At 24.6% G+C, this 19,706-nt stretch overlaps 4 protein-coding genes across 5 annotated transcripts; 2 read left to right on the plus strand and 2 right to left on the minus strand.

The window, feature by feature from the left end:
- Positions 1-109: 109 nt before the first annotated feature.
- Positions 110-4,241, minus strand: LOC129608529 (TBC1 domain family member 19). Its single transcript, XM_055520089.1, has 10 exons — positions 4,140-4,241; positions 1,809-2,139; positions 1,623-1,713; positions 1,492-1,552; positions 1,242-1,424; positions 904-1,171; positions 721-830; positions 573-664; positions 414-495; positions 110-283 (listed from the first exon to the last, which is right to left on the minus strand). Exons 1-10 carry the CDS (start codon positions 4,239-4,241, stop codon positions 110-112), a joined length of 1,494 nt encoding a protein of 497 aa, XP_055376064.1.
- Positions 4,242-11,320: 7,079 nt separating this feature from the next.
- On the plus strand, positions 11,321-16,035 carry LOC129608478 (uncharacterized). 2 transcript variants are annotated; one of them, XM_055519983.1, is made up of 5 exons: positions 11,321-11,575; positions 14,317-14,482; positions 14,575-14,677; positions 14,771-14,977; positions 15,046-16,035. In XM_055519983.1, the coding sequence occupies exons 1-5, from the start codon at positions 11,489-11,491 to the stop codon at positions 15,890-15,892; spliced, it is 1,410 nt and encodes a 469-aa protein (XP_055375958.1). In that variant the 5' UTR covers positions 11,321-11,488; the 3' UTR covers positions 15,893-16,035. The 2 variants fall into 2 exon arrangements, with proteins under 2 accessions (XP_055375958.1, XP_055375959.1); XM_055519984.1 differs by lacking the exon at positions 11,321-11,575 and adding an exon at positions 12,100-12,118.
- A 439-nt stretch (positions 16,036-16,474) lies between these two features.
- On the plus strand, positions 16,475-17,690 carry LOC129608315 (THO complex subunit 6). The gene has a single exon (XM_055519765.1). The coding sequence runs from the start codon at positions 16,566-16,568 to the stop codon at positions 17,499-17,501; it is 936 nt and encodes a 311-aa protein (XP_055375740.1). The 5' UTR covers positions 16,475-16,565; the 3' UTR covers positions 17,502-17,690.
- Positions 17,691-17,716: 26 nt separating this feature from the next.
- On the minus strand, positions 17,717-19,043 carry LOC129608316 (39S ribosomal protein L28, mitochondrial). Its single transcript, XM_055519766.1, has 4 exons — positions 18,852-19,043; positions 18,176-18,757; positions 17,917-18,119; positions 17,717-17,866 (listed from the first exon to the last, which is right to left on the minus strand). The coding sequence occupies exons 1-4, from the start codon at positions 18,870-18,872 to the stop codon at positions 17,806-17,808; spliced, it is 867 nt and encodes a 288-aa protein (XP_055375741.1). The 5' UTR covers positions 18,873-19,043; the 3' UTR covers positions 17,717-17,805.
- Between the last annotated feature and the right edge of the window lie 663 nt (positions 19,044-19,706).

Raw genomic sequence — 19,706 nt, forward strand, 5'->3', positions numbered from 1 at the left:
AATTTAATAAAACGCAGATTTTTATATTAAAATATTGTACTATATTTTATATATTACATTAAATTTCTCTACTTAAATTAATTATTTTATTTTCATAAGTCAATAATGATTAATCACGACTTAAAGCAAGCTGAATTAATGGGAGAACTTTTATTGATGATAAATCTGAAAGAACAGCTTCAATACTGTCCAATGTAACAACTTGCATAAGGCTTTCCTTACGAAAACTAAGTATTATAATTGAAAATAAAGAAAGAATTTCTAAACTATCGAATCCTAGGACCTAAAAATATTTATGAAATTAAAAATCACATTCTTATAATTTAATATTATAATATGTTTTTAATTAACATAAAATATAATTCAAATTCAAATTAAGTAAAATAATTTTAAATCGCAAAGTTTATCCTTACTAAATCCCATAAAATCAACAATTGGTCTGGCATTAAATGTCCGCTAAAAGCGCGCATCAGCCATTTGAACACAATTCGAATTCTATAACAAAAAAATATATAACATGTAATAAAACTATAAAACATTTAGAAGAAAAGTAAAAATTACAATATACTTACGGCGAAATTTGAAGTTCCCTGAAATGCGACCACAATAATGGTTCGTGAGTTTGAAGGAGTTTTTCAAATAGAAGACACAAGCTTACAATACCCTATAAATTAATATTTTTATATTTTGTCTAATTAAATAATTAAAAAAAGCATTTACTTGTGGGTGAGTATTAATAGTTGTTAATCTGTGGCAGTAACGTATATAAAAAGCTCGAAAAGTAAAATATAATGATCGCGGGCAATCAAATAAATAACAAAACGGTGCAGCTAAAATTTAAAAATAAATTTTTTTTTTTTTCTATAATATTTTAATAAACTTAATCTATTATTTTGTTTTTACCATACATACAAATGCCGTGGAATGGTACTACACCAGAAGGTGGTCCCTCATATTGTTTACCTTTAATCATATAAGGTTCAACATGTATCAATTCAGCAATTTCTGTATCACGAGAAAAGCATAACATTACTTGGTATAAAACATCCTCGAAAACAAAATATTGATCATCATTGGAAGCCGTTAATTGAATATCTTTAAAAACTAATTTATCAACAATATGATCAATATTTAGAACATTTGTTTTTAGGAGTTCCCAATATTGTGATTGCTATGAAAAACAAAGTGTTATATAATTAAGATATTGTTATAGGTTTTCTTTTGAATTTTTAAAAATTTACGTGCGTATATATATTACTGCCTAAAACATATGACCACAATTCTCCTCGATATGGTGCTGGAGTATTCCCTTGTCTTAAAAGTTGTTGGCATAATGGTGAATGTTTATAAGATAAAACTTTTTTACAATGATTTGTCAAGTCAGCATTAAAATCGCTTCTTAATAATTCAGAATAATGAGTTCTCTGTTAAAATTTTATATTAAATTAAATCTAAAAAATGAAGGAACGACTAAAAATTAAGAACATATACCAATTCAAAGAGATTTTTGACTGTTAAAGCTATATGAGAAAATTCCCATTTCGGAATATTTCTGCAAAATAAAATATTCAAACTGAGTATTAGCATTTGTTATAGCATAAATATGATAACAGTGTACATACTCGCTATCGTTACTTTTAGTTGGACCCTTAAGTGATAGTAGGACGTCTAAAAGATCCTTAGGAGCATATACCGGTCGATAATTTGTTAAATCTACATATGTAAATTTGATTTTAATTGTTGTTTGTATATAATAATAATAATAATAATAATAATAATAATAATTTACTAAATTGTTATATAATCACCTATTTGAAAATTACTTAATTCATCCCACTTTGTTAAGATTTCTTCTCGTTCAGCTGTAATTCTATGTTGACCATGTATGGGTACTTTTAATTCAGTGCACATTGCGTTTAAAGATTTTTTAACACGTCGATCCCACAGCATACCAGCACGTTTCAAATAATTTAATGGATCATTTGATGGTATTGTCGTTTTTGTTTCATTTTTATTTGAATTTCGAATTAAATGATAAACTAAATTTCTTATTTCAATTTCTAATCCACTTGATTTAATAGCCTCTTCTAATGTATTTTTCATATCATATTTATCTACATTTGGTTTACATACTATTTTCTATAAATATAAATGAAGAAATCAACATTAACTTAAATAAACATAAAAAAAAATAAAAATAAAATAAGAAAAAGAGAAAAGATTATAAATTAAAGTCAATTAAAAAGGAGATGTCACATTGATAGCATACAAAGCTCCAGCAGAGGGCCAGTAAAGAAAAAATTGAAAAAAAATTTGAAAGTAGTCCTAAGCTATATTAAGTTTAAATTATAATGTAAAAAAGAAAATAAATAAATAAAGCATTTTTTGAAAATTGAAATTGATAGCATACAAAGCATAGGAAAAAATTTAATGTTAATAATATCCGTGCAACTGCCTGACTTAAAATTTATTGTTAAAATTGTAATTCCGTTAACAATTCTTTTACAATGTGCATGTTGCTACGAAAATGAATTGAGTTATCATTTTAACACGTTCGTTCCTATTATAAGGTACTTAAATCTAAAATGTGTTTGTTTTTATTAAATTTAAACGCGTATTATATTAAAATTAAAAATTCATAACTATAGTAATATGACAGGGAACATTGACTTTTCGTATCCATTAATATATATGTATATATGTGAGTTGTTATAAAATATGTAAAAAAAATATAACGTGATTTGTATTCTCATTGATTAAGGAACAGTTAAAAAGTTCAACACACATAGGAATAAATTTATAATAACAAACTTGTATATACCATGTATCTACTCGTATATTACAAATCCTATATACATAAATATTTAAAACTTTTATATAGTGGTGTTGAACTTTCTTTTACGCTTAAGATTCTTACATTAGATAAAATTTTATTGAATGAAAGTTGAAATTATAACTGACAAAGTTTTTGTTATGACAGGTAAATAAAGTTCATTTATTTTTATTCTATTCTATTGAGGTTAAGTACCTACCCTATCATTTCATTGCAAGTACAATCGAATTTTTTTGAACTCGTACCTATACTTACGCGCATATATGTACATACATATGTACATATACATTTGCAATATTATGTTAAAAATCTCACATATAATATTTTCAATTTTTTATTGGAAATACCTTGATGTTTTTGTAGAATTTCTATTTTCTCTGACATATTATAGTTTTTCCTTTTATTTCTTTATACTTTATGTACGATAATTTTGATAAATAAATAATAATAATAAATTTCTGCTTATAATTTTCCAGGCATAATAATAGTATATTTAAAAAATATTTTTGTTAAGTTTTCTTTACGCGTTTTTTATTGAGCACATCACTAAACGGTTTATGTAGGTAGGTATGCATAAAAATAAAAGGTAAAAACAAAACTTTCAATTTTATTTCCATTAAGTTTCAATCAAATTTTATAACTTCTACAAAATATATAAAAAAAAGAAGAAAAAAATAAAATAATAAAACGAAATTTCAACCTTTAGAATTAGAAAAATGTTAAAAAAGAACCCTAAAATAACTAATAAATATGAATAAATTTGGAATCAGAGCAGAACCTAAGAATTATTTTGTTGATTTGTTAAGAGGGTTTGTATACCAATAAGTACAAGAAAAAGAAGAAAATGAACCGAAAAAATTTTTTATTTCCGTTTCTATTGATTTTTAGAGGATTTTTGTTTTACTCTTGGTGTTTTTTCATTTTTTTGGGGGATATATGTACTTGCATATTTCATTTATACACAATAATGTCGTCGTCATTGATCAAACATGTTAATATAAAATTAAAATTAAAAACAAAGAAATGAGAATTTTTTTAATAACTGTAAAGGAATTAATATTCAATTTATAATATTTCAATTTATAACTTAGTGTTTTTCAACTTTTCGTCATAGTTGTGTAATTTTAAGGACAATTTTAGGAAAAATTTAATTTGAATTTTATCTATATACATTTCTTACAAATTAAATTATTTATTCACATTATGTATACATGCATATGAAAGTAAGGAGCAACCAAAGCTATACACATAATAATATGTGAATAATATTTTTTAGAAATTGTTCTAGAAATAATTTTGATCTCACCTGTACTGTTTTATACAAAGATTCGTACATTTTCATTGATTTCAATTCTCCAGCTAACTTTATGGCAGTATGATGAATGCTAACATCTTTTAATTCTTCCATATTTTATACAAATATAATATTATATAGTTATTATTATTATTAAACACTAATATTAAAAATTTTTTTATGAAATTGAAAACCTAATTGAGAAAAATCACTCTCAATTTCTGATAAAAGGAAAATTCCAAAAGAAAAACAAAAAATAAATTTTTTTTTTTGTAGATTAATGGGAAGAAAAAACGAGAAAAAAATTTTTATATATATTTTTTTATTCCCTAATTTTTAAAGTATGCTGCTATTTTCAACTCGACTAGCATGACTAAAATGAAAATTCTGCATTTAATATTACTTATCTAAAAAAAAGTCGATGAAGAGCATTCGTATATACTTATTACATCAAAATTAATAAATATGTGTATATGTAAATGTGTCTAGGATTGATTAACATTGTATTGATCAAACTAAATACATTTTACAATAATAATAAATGTATATAGAAAATGTTATTATGAATGTTTACCAACTTTTTTAAAATATGACGTACATAATATTTTGAAAATTGTTACATAGGTATATAGCAACATTAGAAATGTTTAGCGACATAATTTAGCTTATTTTCAATATTACTTGATATTTTATAAAAATATTGAGTGTTTTTTGGAAAAACAAATGTAAGACACAAAATATTAAGATTTATAGCAACTTACTGAACGATACTCATTTAAAATATTTTTGAATATTAATTGTGATATTGAATTCGAATGCTTATACTTGCAGACATAATTTATTTAAACAAATTTGCAATATAAAAAAAAGAGTTTTAAAATAAAATTTTCTCCCAAACGAAATTATATTTGTTCATTTATACGAAATTATATTAAATTATAAATTGTATACAAATCATTCGATAATTATAAAAAATATTATTTTGTGATATTTTCTCCTAAAGATAGCGTTACATACACGTATGTAACTAATAATAATTATATTACATAGTTGCGTGTACAAGTTTCATTTTAGTGATTTAACAGGTGTACAAAATTTGAAAACGCGCTTCTAATTGGATTTCTAGTTTTATAATATCATTTGTATCAAGCGTGGAAAAATGTTTATACATAATATTTTACTTTTTCCGGACATACATACATACATACATGCATGTACAAATCCCCGACTCGCATGTATGTAATAATAAAAAACCTGTTGAATTTTAGAATGTTTGTTAATTTCATTTGTTGTTTTGTTATCCTTAGCAATAAAAACGGAAAATAATGTAGTAAATAATATAAATACAAAATACCTGTTGATCTTCAATTCGGTTTAATATTCCATACATGCATACATACATTGCTATATTATAATTTATTATTGCTTATTAGATATACATACATAACATATTGATGTATATACATCGTCGGCTGAGAAATAAAACAGTGTATAAAAAAAGGTATAGTTTTGAGTAAATCGCGTTTGAAGTTTTTTGCAAAATAAAAATGAAGTTTCGAATCTAAAATCTTCCGGTTGTCATCTTTGACTATCCTGAAAAGTTATGTTAAACATTATTGGGGGAATAAATAGTTTATTTGCATAAATTTGATTAAATAAATTTTTGTAGATCTTAGAAAATTAGAGGTTTGAAATTTCTTGGTACTTCTTACACTATTTTATTTTTGGTAGAAATTGTATGAAGAAAGTTATACACTGTTTCATTTTAATTTTTTTGTATGGTATACACCATTTCATTTTTATTTATACGTTATTTTATTTTGTAAAAAATTAATATAATTTGAGAAACCAAATTAACATTACATACTTTAACTCAACGTATGAAAATATAAACAGGTATTTTTATCGATATTAATGTAACATGAAAAGTCGTAAACAAAAATAAATAATATTAACATAAAAGATAATTCAAATGTACATTATTTCTACTTGAAATTTTGAAACTTAGTTCTAAAATTTAATTGTAGCTCTTCAATCTCGTCTTCTGAATAGCTTGGTTCGTTTAATTTAGATAAATTATTTTTAGATGAGGCTTTTTCTGCCAAGTTTTGATAAAATGCTACTGAATGTTTCTAACTAAGATTGATTGATCATGTTTTCATATTGCGCACATGAAACGAGTTATTAAATTTTGTATTAAAGATTCTTTTATAAGTATGCTAGCCAACTTTTATGTGTATTTTATAATGCTTAAGTTAAGCTTTCTTGCAAACGGTTTTACCATACAATGTATAACAAGGCGTAAAATTTTTTCGAGACATTCGCGGTCGTTTTCTTGTATATACTTTGTGTGTGAGAGTATGTTTTAGAAATAATCTTTTCTTTCCATAATCACCCAGCTTTCAATACGAATTATTACTATTAATTCTTGCATCTTAAGGAAATTTTTCAACGCAATTGTGTTGGCAGTTGCAAATTCCGTTGTAACGTTCTTTTGCTTTGAATTCTTTCTTTTTTAATTTTTTTTATTGCTTTTTTACATTTTCACTTAGATTAGTACTTTATAAAATTTTTTCGAGTAGTGTTTCCGCTGATGTAGATGTAATGGTTTCATTATCAAACGTTTAGTCTATAAAACATTCTGTAAGTTTTTCTGGTTCCGCTTCACCCGTTTCAGATGCTGAACTCTTGCTAGGCTCATAATTGTCATCAGAGCCAGAAGAAAAGTGTGTAATAGAATTTTCTGGTGACTTCTCGAAAAACGTTACCACTTCTTCATCATTAAAATTTTTATTCCTTTTCTTTTTACGTAACACAACAAAATTATTTTAATTGTTGTGAGTATAAAATTTTGCCTTAAATTATTAATTATTTGCTTCACTTATTAAAAAAGTTATAACTTTAAGTTCTGTACTGATCAACAAAATCCAACAGAATACTTATTTGTTAAAAATATTTGTCTTATACATGAAGATGCATATAGAATTAAACAAAATTAAACAAGTATAATGTACATATGTACGTTTGTTTTGTACGCTGTTTTATTGCATTGTTTGCCAGGGAAGACGATTCAAAATTCAAAATTAAAGTAGTGTATAAGACAATATGAAACAGTGTATCAAATTCTTACACCGTTTTACTTTTCAGTTTATTGCAAAAATTTTTTTTATTAAAATTTAAAAAGCGTGTAAAAGTAACATACACTTTTTTATTTGGTATTGAAATTAACAACTGAATGATAAATTTTCTACCAAAATAGTGTAAGAATTCATTACGTTATTTTAAATTTTGTAAAAAGTTACGGTTTGGCAATAAAACAAAGTAAACGCATTTTACGCTATTTTGTTATTAATTAGTTTCTAAAAATGCTTTATACAATATTTTCGTTTTTATTTAAAAAGTATGTTAAAATGAAAAGCTAGAGAAATATAAAGTAACTCAACTTATAGAATCGACTATGGAGAATCCAATGGTGATAAAATCGGATAACGACGTATAAATGTTATACGCTGTTTTCTTTCTCAGCCGACGACATATGCGTATGATAGTTTTGAATAAAAATTATTGGTAGTATTACAAAATGTTGAATGAAAGTAAGGAGCAACCATACTCATCTATAAGCATAATAATATGTGAATAATATTTTTTAAAAATTGTTAAGTACCTATACAATATAAAGCATTATGAATGCTTATACGAGTATGTATGTACATACATGATATGTATATAGTTGTGGCCACAACGATACAAACATTTATTAAAAATTAAATTAATTAAATTTGATTGAAATATGATTTTTTCTCAAATTTTGTTCTTAAAATTAGAATTGAAAATTTTTTGAATTTGTACGTGATTAATTAATTGTATAAAGTTCTTAAAGTTTATTGCAAAAACTGTTTTGTTTAATTTTTTTAAAGTTTTTGGTGAAATTTAGAGCAAGATAAAAGATTCACTCAATATACGTTATATCCTAATTTGACTGGGTGAAATAGCTTTAAGGTTTGATTGTGAATTTTGGTTACACTTTCGATTCTTAAATAACCAATAATTCATATTCTTTTTATGAAGTCAATCTTTTATTCTTCGTCATATTTGTGTTTAAAATGAGGTTATATTTTAAAAATATTTTTTTTTTGCAGTAAATCTAATCGTAATTTAATAACTTACAATTTTTATGTTCATTATTTATGTATAGGTTGTACTAATTTTTCTTTGTTTTTGGAAATGACTATTTTTTTTGTTTTATTTTTGTTGTTATAATTTAATTGTAGTCCCAACATTTTTATATGTACGTACTCATTAAACATAATAAAAATAAAATAAAAATCTAAAAGTTATTTTTAGTTCAAATTAAATTACATAAGTAATTCTCTAATAAAAAATTGCACGCGAAATTTATTTTTCTATTTTTTTCTATATAGCCTATTTATTTTTTAAGAATAACTGCTTATAATAAAATAATTAGGTATAATAAAATAAGCAAAAAATTATATTTTAATGTTGCGTTTTAAAAGAAAATTTTAGACAAAACTTTTTTTACGTAAATTGCGAATGTTAAAATCAACAATAAAAATTACATCATACAGATGGATGACCCAAAAAATTTTCTCCCATAAAAGGACTTGTACCAGAAACCATAGTTCAGAAATAGTTAGAGTATTCGCTAGGTCGCTGGTTAAAGTCCAATTCGAGAAAAAAAAATTTAATTTTAAAAATAGTATGTAATTTAAAAATTCAAAGATGTATGTATATGAGGTTGTGTTTCTTTTTCCAGAAAAAGAAAATTTAACATGCAAAAAAATCTACTTTTCTTCGGAAAAAATAATAAAAAATTTCTATGTGTTGTCTATTGTTACGCTGATTTTTGAATAACTAATGAAAAATCTTTTATTTTATTATAATGAGAAGAAAAATTAAAATATTCTTGCGTCCTATTACTCATATTTTCGAGAATTTTATTACTATTTAGGGGCATTACTTATAAGAATAGTATTCTATTACTATGAATATTACATTACATTTATTTCAAATAAATTATCTATAATAATTTCACTTTTTTTATTTATGCATTGTGTGTGTATATGAATTTATATCGATCCTAATGTACTTACAATAAATTCGAATTAAACCAATGGTTTGTTAAGTGGCACATTTTCTTTTAATAAGTGAAAATACAATATATTATTGTCAAAATTGTTTTATAAAATAAACAATTATTGCATACTTTTAGGATTCAAATAAATATTTGAAGAAATATAATATTAACGTAACGCTCAAATTCGTTCACCAATGATTAATGGAATTGAGGTAAATGAACCCATTTTTTTGATGGCAAGACATTTTATACTTTAAATTTTTTTGATTTTATAGAAACTTAGGAAAGCTGAGTGCTACTTTTGGGATCTGATAACTTTGAAGGGGAGTGAGATGAATAAATATTTTGTTCCAATTAAATAAAATCTTTGATAATTTCTACAAAATTGGAAACGTACATATTTTACAACGTCAAAAATTTTAAAAACAAAATAGTTTACAAAAACGAGGCACGGCTGGGCGGATGGAATGGAACGAAACAAATACCGAAGCATATTTTTTCTAATTTTTGTGAGAAATGTCTGAAAACATATACGTAAATATAAAATGCACCTATGCAACATATAAATATACGTTATATACCTATATACCTACATAATATGAATTTGTATATAGGTATATAACGTATAGCTTATAGGACCAATGTTTTTTTTTCAAAAATCATTAATGTTAAAAGAGAAAAACAAAATAAGTAAAAAAACTTAAAATGAAATAACGACCAGCGACAAGGAAAATACCGTTAATAAATATATTGATGACATGTAGAATAACAATGTTCTACAATTTTATGCAAATTGGCATGTTTTGTATGAATATGTATATGTTTATAACTATGTACACTTTTATAATAAATATTATTATACAGATGTATGCACATATGTGTGTATATTTGTATACAAAACACAAAATTCTATATATGCAAATGTTTTGTTTCTTTATACTTCATTCATGCAAATATTTTGATGTTATATTAGGTTCATTCATTATAAATAAGTACTAACTTATGTACAAATATATTTTATATTTTATATTTGTACACAAAAATAAAAAAAAAATATTTGTAATATTTATAGATTCACTATAAATTTCTCATATCTTAGTAAAAACAGCAGAATGTTATAGTTAAGTTTCTATTTTGTATATAGATATTTCTTTTATATTTTCGTCTTATTTGTTTTTTATTTTTTGGCACTCAAAGTAATTTTTTACATAGAGAAAAACAATCACAATAAATATAAAAGTTGAAAATAATAAGAATATTAAAAATTTCTGAGATATTTTGAGAGAAAATATTATTATATAAAATATATATGCATATAGGTGTATAAAAAATTAAGAACCAAAATTATGTACGTATTAAATCTTGTAAACTGTCAGATCATTGAATGGTGATTGGTTTTTTAGAAAATCAGCAATATAATCAATTAAATAAAATGCATAACATTTGTTATTAAAAATATTTTCAATAAATTAATTTTTAAATTCTAGAACTGAGTAAGTTAAAGACATTATGTACATCATAGTTGAAAATGTCTATCAAAATGCATTTATATCTGACTTCAACTTTGACAAAATAATATTGCAATTGCTAAATCAAATTGACACAAGATATGTGTATATATGTTTATTATAAATTAAGAAGATTAACTAATTTTCGCAAGCGCGACGTATTAATAAGTATTTTTGTTTAAAGTCAACTTGTGTAAATTGAAATACAAATACGCTATGTGGTGAATAACAGGTATTATTCATCACAGTTCAAAGTATTTATTACTACCAAAAAATTCTGATTTTTTCGTTTTAGTTAATGAAATTTAATGACATTTCAAAATAGTTTAATTTAGAATGAAATTGTTTTAAATTTGATGTGTAAAGGGCATTAGCTATAAGTACAAAAAATTTTTTTTCGATTAGATTTTTTTTATCAAAAACGTAAACTTAAATTTATAATATCTTTAAATTATTTATTTTTCTCACATGGGTGGTAGGTACAGCGTACTCGTACCAATATGAAGTATACGAAAATTTATAAATATTAAAAAAAATAAATACTATAACAAATTTTCGTTTTAGTTCCGCTAAGATTATTGAAAGAAAATGTTAATATAATGGCGGTGCGGTAATATTGTTATTATAAAAATAATATTAAAATTAAAATTATTTTTAAGAGAAAATTAAAAATATTAATTAATTTTCGTTAATTGCAAAGAAATATTTTATCAAAAAAAAAAAAAATTTTTTTAAATAAAATAAAATATTAAAAAAAAATGGGAAAATGGATTTATTTAATTAAATCGGGAATTGTTACGGGTTTAATATCTTTATTATTATATTTTACACTCAAACATATTATTGTAAGTTCTTCTATATATTTTTTTGTTATACAAACGTAAATTTATTATAATGTTATATTTTGTGCATATAAAGTGGTATACAATATTTCGTAATGTTTTTTATATCTACATTTTATTTTAAATATATATACATACATACACATTGGGACGGGATACATGCATATAATAAAATATTTAAATATACTTTTGTTTTGAATTTTTTAAATTGCAAAATTGAACATTTTTTAATTTCATGGACTTGACATTCGAATTTTATGAATTTTTAATTTAATGAATTTTTTTTGCTTCTCTATTTTTTTTTATTACATATTTTATATGAAATAAAGGACATTTAATTATAAATTTAATTGTTTAATATTTTTTATACATGCAAAATATTTTAAATGAGAAATAGAAAATATATACGAAAAAAATTTTGTCTACAGTGAATTGAACGCGTGTTTTCTACAAGAATATTGATCTGAATTTCGTTTAAATTAATAAAAATTATCAATTTTGTTTTTGCTATGGTAATTTAATTGCTAATAATAAAACCAGAGGGTGGTAGGTATATACATATACATATGTATAGGAAATATTTTTTGAAAGTTTTACTATTTCTTTGAATACAATTATACTTAATTCTATTCGGTATAAAGTTAAAATATTTAAATATGTTTGTACGACTAGTCGTTTGTACATATATGAATAATTTGTTTTTAAATTTGAAATTAATGATACGCATTAAACTGAAATTTCAAAATATTTCTGGATTATAATTTTAGTAATATTTTATTATACAGGAATAAATTAATTATTAATGTCAAGTGAATTAACTCAATTATCAATTAAAATGTCACTGTGACATCTTATTATATCAATTAAAAATAATAAATGAATCGTAATGAAGTGTATAATTATTTAGGAACAAAATTTATAGCATTGCTGTTGAGTTTTTAGGCTCCTTGAATATATATAACTTGAATATGTGCATAATATATGTTAAAGTAAAATTATATCATTATATCTACAAAATCGTTTGGGTTTAATAAAAATATTCAATCAAACCTCTTTATGATACCCTAGTGTTTTAGATGTTAATTGTACTTATACAATAGTGATGTAATCTAAATTATATTTATTAATTGTTTGTCAAATATTTGTCATTAGTCAATTTGTGAATATATGTATATTTGAAAAAAACTCTAATACATGTACAGTTGTTGAAGAGTAATAATAATGTGTTTGATATCTGCAGAATACTTATACCCAAATACATTATGTAGATATAATTTTATGTATACCAACATATGTATAAATAAGGCATGTAAAAAGTTTACATTCAAAAAATATGAGCCAAGTATAGACATAAGTAACTGACTTTCAACTTTTTCAAAATTTTGCAAAAAAATTACGTATCCGAGTATATATATTTGCGTTTCGTTGAATAAGTAAAATATTTATCTGCTTTGTGAAATTAATTCTATTTGCATAAATGGTTAAATTTATTTTTAAATTTACTAAATCGGTTATTCAATTTTTGTTATCAATTTTAAATTTTTCTCATTAAAATTGGTTTCATTTAATATAAATTTTAATTACATATAATATGTACGGTACCTACTTGTAAACTTGCGGAATATTACATTAACTATGTTCTTTATGTTCAGTAACCGTTTCCATTTTTAATATAATAAGTATTGATTAATTTGTATAATAAAGCTAAGTATGTAGTTTTTTTTCTATATTAAGATTTACGGGTATACGTATAATAATAAAAATATTTTGGCACAATTTTGTTTACCAACTCAATCAATGTGCATATACATAAACTGGAAATAATAGCTAATAATAATATTTAATATATCAGTAGACACAGGTAAATCTATATGCAATTCAATGTGCTTTAATATATTGTGTATGTGTTATTATACATGGAATTTATATAAACCTCTGAATATATTTGGAATATATTTGTCATATATAAAAAAACCAACTTTGAAGGTTAAGGCTTTTAACTAAAGTATGAAAACAATGAAGAAAATATCAATAATAAGGATCCATATGCATACATACGTATGTAGTATTGTATTAGAGATATAATGTTATCCATTGATATTGTGTTTTGCAGACACATATACATATATTTACGTTATAATAAAGTTAAAGGTATATTTAAGAATAATATAATTCTAGATAATCATTAAAATTGTGTTTTTTTTTATAATTTTAGTTTTAATGGTAAAATGCATTCCTATTATTAAGAGGAAGTGATATTAACTTCCTCTTAATAAAGTGATATTAATATTTTAGGAAAATATAACTGATTAAATGTATATTTTTTGTGCAAAATATATTGCATATATGCATTTTATTTTAGAATATTTAAAATTTGAGAATTTTATTTTCCTTTACCAAATTACGATTTTAAATACAGTCTTGTGACACTTGGAAACTATATGAATTTTCGGAATATACTATGCAATTGCAATATTTCAACATCATAATAATATATTTACATTCGAAATTATTGCACTTTTAAAGTATTTAAATACTTTTGACTATTCATTTTTATATTTTTACACGCGAGAGGTAGAACTGCATCGGAGTTAAATTTATTCCTGTAAATCTTTGCATTATTATAATTATTATTAATATAGACTCTTTAGTATCGAAGCCTGTAGTTAATTAAAACTTAAGTTATTAGTACGAATTAATAAACAACACACTAATTTCAATTATACATTTAATATTTATTTTAGTACGAACAAAGAACCGCAATTCTGAAAGAAGTACAAAAATCTTTAACATTTATAAGACCTATGCAAAGTGGTAATGAGAGCTTTTATAAATGGATTTATATAGGTGATCCAGATTTAAGACATCAACAATATTCAGCGTATTTTGATCCGAGAGTAGAAACTTTAAGTAATATATATATACATATATATATATACATATGCATATTTTTAAATGTACAATAATTATAGAAATATTAAAAAAAAATAAACAAATTTCAGATAGTGCAGATTTTGACGAGGAAAATAAATCATATGGAACAATTAGAACTTTTGCAATATTACCTTTGGATATAGATGATGATGAAATTGTTTGCATCTATAAGTAAGTACGATAATTTACTTTTAATATTTTTGTGTCTATGTATACACCTAATATAATGTTAATTTTTAACTTTATATTTTTATTTTGCAATAGATTTGATGACAATGAAACTATGACTGTAACACCAGGTGAAGTTAATGCTATTACAGAACATGAAGACTTAGAATTTGCTGCCTTCACAATTATGTGCCCTCTTATAAATGTTAATAATAGTAAAATTGTAGACTTGCCATATTCTATAGCTTTATCGTATGAGAGTAATATGTTAACTGTAGAACAACCCGCTTTTATCCCAATTACGTAAGTTTATTGCATATGTAATTAAAAATAGTTTTAACATAAAATAAATAATTTTTTTGTGCTTTTAGATATCCAGTAGCATCTAATATTTTAAGATATAATTATAAATACTTAGCAGTATGTGTGTTTCCACTACCAGTTCATTATCGAAATGTTCTTCGTATTGCTGAATTTATTGAGCTTTATAAATTATTAGGATCTGAAAAATTCTATTTTTATATAATAAAAGCGACTGATGATGTACATAAATTGCTTGATTATTATGTTGAAAAAGATGTAGTTGAGAAAATGGATTGGAATTTTTATAGAGGCTTGAATCAAAGTGAAGTTAAATATGCTAACATTTTGGCATATTACAATGATTGTATGTATCGTGGAACATTCAAAGATGGTTTTAAACATTTAGCTATGGTTGGAATAGATGAAATTATAATGCCTTTACAACAAAATACCTTAACAGAATATGTCGAGACACTCGAAGACCGTTACAGATCTACAAGTTTTATTTTTGATACAGTGTTTTTTCATCAGAATTATGGCCTTGACAGATTCAATATTCCACCAAATTTTAACAATAAATTTTTATATTCACAAGTTAAAATTGAGAGAAGCGAAACTCCAATGCCTATACGAAATCGTTATATCGTAGTAGGCAGCACAGCTGTGGAAGCAGGTAACCATCAAATTTGGCGGGCTTTATATGGTTTTACAACCAGTGGAAAGGTTACATCTGAGGAAGCAGTCATTTTTAATTATCGGACACAATGTCTATTTTTAATTTGTGAGGCATCATCAACTATTGATTTCACAGCTAGACGTTACGGTTCTTTACTATGGTATAGTGTAGAAAATGTTTGTAATTTAGTTTTTAGTGATAGTGGTGGAGTTTGTCAAATTAGGTCAAAATTTACATAATAATGTTTATATAATTCCTTATGTACAGATTGCAAAATATTTTAAAGTACGTATAATAATGCATTGCAATTAACGGTTATAAAAGTATTGAAAAAAAATTGCTGTGATTTTTAAAATAATAAAGCAACTGTGTTGAAAGCAAATAGATATTTATTTTTATGGATGTTTGTTTTTCATTAAACGGAACGGAACGAAAACGAAAAAATTAGTTTTTGAAAATAGAGAAAAATTTTTGGGAAATTTGTGTAATGTTGGCAATAGATGTCGCGGTTTTCCTTTAGTTTTTATGTTTATTTTTATTGTTTACAAATTTGGTTGACGGTCATTGGCTGTTTTTAATGGGCTGAAAAATACATTTGAATCCAGCATATTTGTGGGAAATGACCACCAACCAAGGATGTGGACTTTCAAAAACCAAACTAAATCTAGAATAACCCACAGTGTAGACACAAATCAAAAGTTTTTTGAAACACAAAACGTTTTTCTGAATGTCATCTTGATGTATTAAAAATTTTAAGTTGAAGTTCAAACATATGGCAGCTGACAGTAAAGTTCGCAAAAGAAAAACTTCAAAAAGTCAAAATACGATTTGGCGTTTTGTTTTTGTGCATAAACAAAATTTTTTCGGCAAAATTGGTTAAAATATTTTTTTAAATAATATTTACAAAGAATTATGGTATCGGATAAGTTAAAGGTACTTTACAATACGGTTCTATCTCAAACAATTTCTTCCGATGGGAAATGGATGTTTTACGGAAATAATTACGGAGATCTGTTTGTACAAAATTTAAGTGAGGGATGTGAGACTGCAGATACTGAATGCTATTCTTTAAATCTTGGACCAATACTGAGTTTATTATTTTATAAAGACTTAATTTTAGTTGGAACAGATTCCTTAATATCTGCGTATAAATGGCTAAATGAAAAGGTAGAAGTCAACAAAACATATTTTCAAATAGAAATTAGTGGTTGCGGCGATATCAATTGTATTTTGTCAGACGATTCTAATGACAGCATATTTATTGGATGTGGGAATAATAGCATTTACCAGATATGTGTAAAATCAAAAACTATTTTGTTCGAATTCAAAGGACACACTAATTACATTCATTGTATTCAGTTATATGAAATAAATTTGTATTCTGCTGCTGAAGATGGTCAAATAATTTGTTGGGACATAAATACTAAACAGATTCTGAAGAAAATTAAACCATATAAAGAGCAAAAATTATACAGACCAGAATTTGGGAATTGGCAAGGGAGTGTTGCCGTATATAACGACTGGCTAATATGCGGAGGCGGAACGCAGGCTTCGCTTTGGCATTTACCTTCTTCCGAAATGATTCAAGCTTTCCCGTTCCCTGGAAAAATACATTATTGTGATTTTATAGATGAAACTGTAATGATAGCTGGCGAGTCAAAAAATATTTTATACTATGCTTTAAATGGAGAAGAGGTTGGAAAAATTGAAAGTGATTTGCCAGCCATTTACAATGTGACGTATTGTAAAAAATTAAATTACATGGCCATATCCGGAGCTGGCAATAAAGTTATAAATATGAATGACATTAGGTACATAGATTATTACAAGGATTTATATAAATATTAAAAATTTTTAAGCAAATTGTTTTTTTTAACATGTTAAGGCATAGAAACAAAAATTTGTTAACATGTGCTCTCTGTAAGCATTCTAAGTAACAATTTTCGGTTCCACCAACTAGGAACTATTAAACATCCTTATTACGTATTACATTATTTTTTTAATTACCTTATGCATACCTCGCAAAAGGAAAATATAAACAAAGAAAAACAAACGCTGATAAATATTGTTTTGCTTTTATTAACAAATTAGTCCTAACATTTCAAACAATCGAACTCAATATATTAAGTTTCTCTAAGATTTCCCTTTTTAATTAGCTTTCATGCTTTCTTCCAAATGGGTTCATTTTAGAAAACCAACTAGACGAAGATTCACTAAAAATGATCTTGGTAATTAATTTAATAATAAAAAAAATGGAACTTACTTTATATTAACCGCTTCTAATTTTTCACTTTTGAGAATTTGGTCACCTTCGGTAAGTTTTGCATTTTTCAATTGCTCAATTAACTGCTTACGAAATTCAATTTTATGAGGAACCACAGGGTTTTCCGCTTTTATTTGGTCTTTCAATTTATTTATCGCCTCGTTAAATGTTAATCCGTACCATTCTATTTCTTCGTTAGTGTACTAAAAATTCAACTTTACAGTATAAATGATCAAAATTTTAATTAATTTTCGCTAACCTGTTCTAGATATTTTCCATATTCTTTTAGAACATAAGCTTGTTTGTCAGGTTGGTCTTTTAAATTTGGGCAACCACTTGATAAACTTTGCAAAATTTTTGCCTTGAGTTTTAATGCTAATATTGAACGTAAGTCACAAGCTGGGGTCTTCAATAAATAATGGTCAAATCCGTGGCTTTCGAATATTAAATTTATGGTTCTTTCAGTTACAACCATTGACATATATTCGTCTAAAACGGCACTATACACTGCAGAACGTCTTAAAAGTGGAACCCAAAAATGTGGCACTCTTCTTTTATATTGATTACGTTTCTGAAATCCCTTGATTACTGCTTCACCACCCCATATTCCTCTATTTGATTCTGGTACATCAATTAAAGGAATTGGTACATCTTGAATTGGTTTTACAAGCCCAGTAAACTCGTCTCTTTCCCACGTCCCTTCTTTTGGTATATAATGAACTGCTGTTGGCTTAGCGTTTTTCCATTCTCTCCAAAACTTTCTATAAGCCTCTGGTAATTGAGCACCTAATCCTTTATCAAAACGGGTAAAATGCTTGAACCCATTTAAGAGTTTAGGGCCCTGTACAAAAATTTAAATATATGTGAGTATTAAAATCAAAATACGCTTTATTGGGAAACATTGCATCATAAAAATTAAACAATCCAAAATTTACCTGTGAGGTACCAGCAGACATTTAAAGTATTTGAATTTGTAAATAATTTTCTTAATGTAGCCCAGAATTATTTAAATTCCTTTCAACTATAAAATAGTATGCCCAATAAATAATTGAGTGTATTATATTGGTAATATTTTTTTATTAAATTTTTCTACAAAAAAAAAAAAAACTTCGATAAGATTGACTTTTGACAACTGCCAATTTGACAATTATTTATTTGATGCCATAATTAATAGTTCTGACATTTCCAAAAATTCATATACATAATATGTGAAAGTGGAAGCGTTTTTATTCTGGTGAATATAGATTCATGAGTCCATTTCCGTTTTATTTGAGCGGTTAAAATTTAGAAAACTTGGTTTATCTCAAGTTGTATTTACGAAAAACGTGAACTTCGTGCGGTTTGATTTATTTTTTAAATTGCAAGTATGTTCCTTTCACTTTTCCTTTCTTAATGATTACACTAAATTTGTGAAATAAAACATCAGTTTTTGGGAAACGCATTTTAATCTGCATTCACACTTTAATTAATAATGTATTCATTTACCTGTAGATGTTAAAAAAATTTGAAAAAGGTAAATTTTACAAAAGGCGTTACATGATTAATACTCGTAAGAGTATTCTAACTATTTATATTTTTTATGATTGTGAAAGAATCTTTATTTAAAAAAACTAATTAGGAAAAAATTTACACAGTACATGCTCACACTGTTAGTAAAATGGAAACGTTTTTAAACTCAAGACTTTGTCTTGGATTTAAATAAGCGTTAACAAGCGTCTGAGTTTTTTTTATAAAGAATTATAAAAGAATTGTCGGAATGCTAATTGCTAATTAAAATATTACCTATATAA

Source organism: Condylostylus longicornis, unplaced genomic scaffold, assembly GCF_029603195.1.
Source record: "Condylostylus longicornis isolate FDR11 unplaced genomic scaffold, ASM2960319v2 ptg000031l, whole genome shotgun sequence".
In the NCBI taxonomy this organism is placed as follows: domain Eukaryota; kingdom Metazoa; phylum Arthropoda; class Insecta; order Diptera; family Dolichopodidae; genus Condylostylus; species Condylostylus longicornis.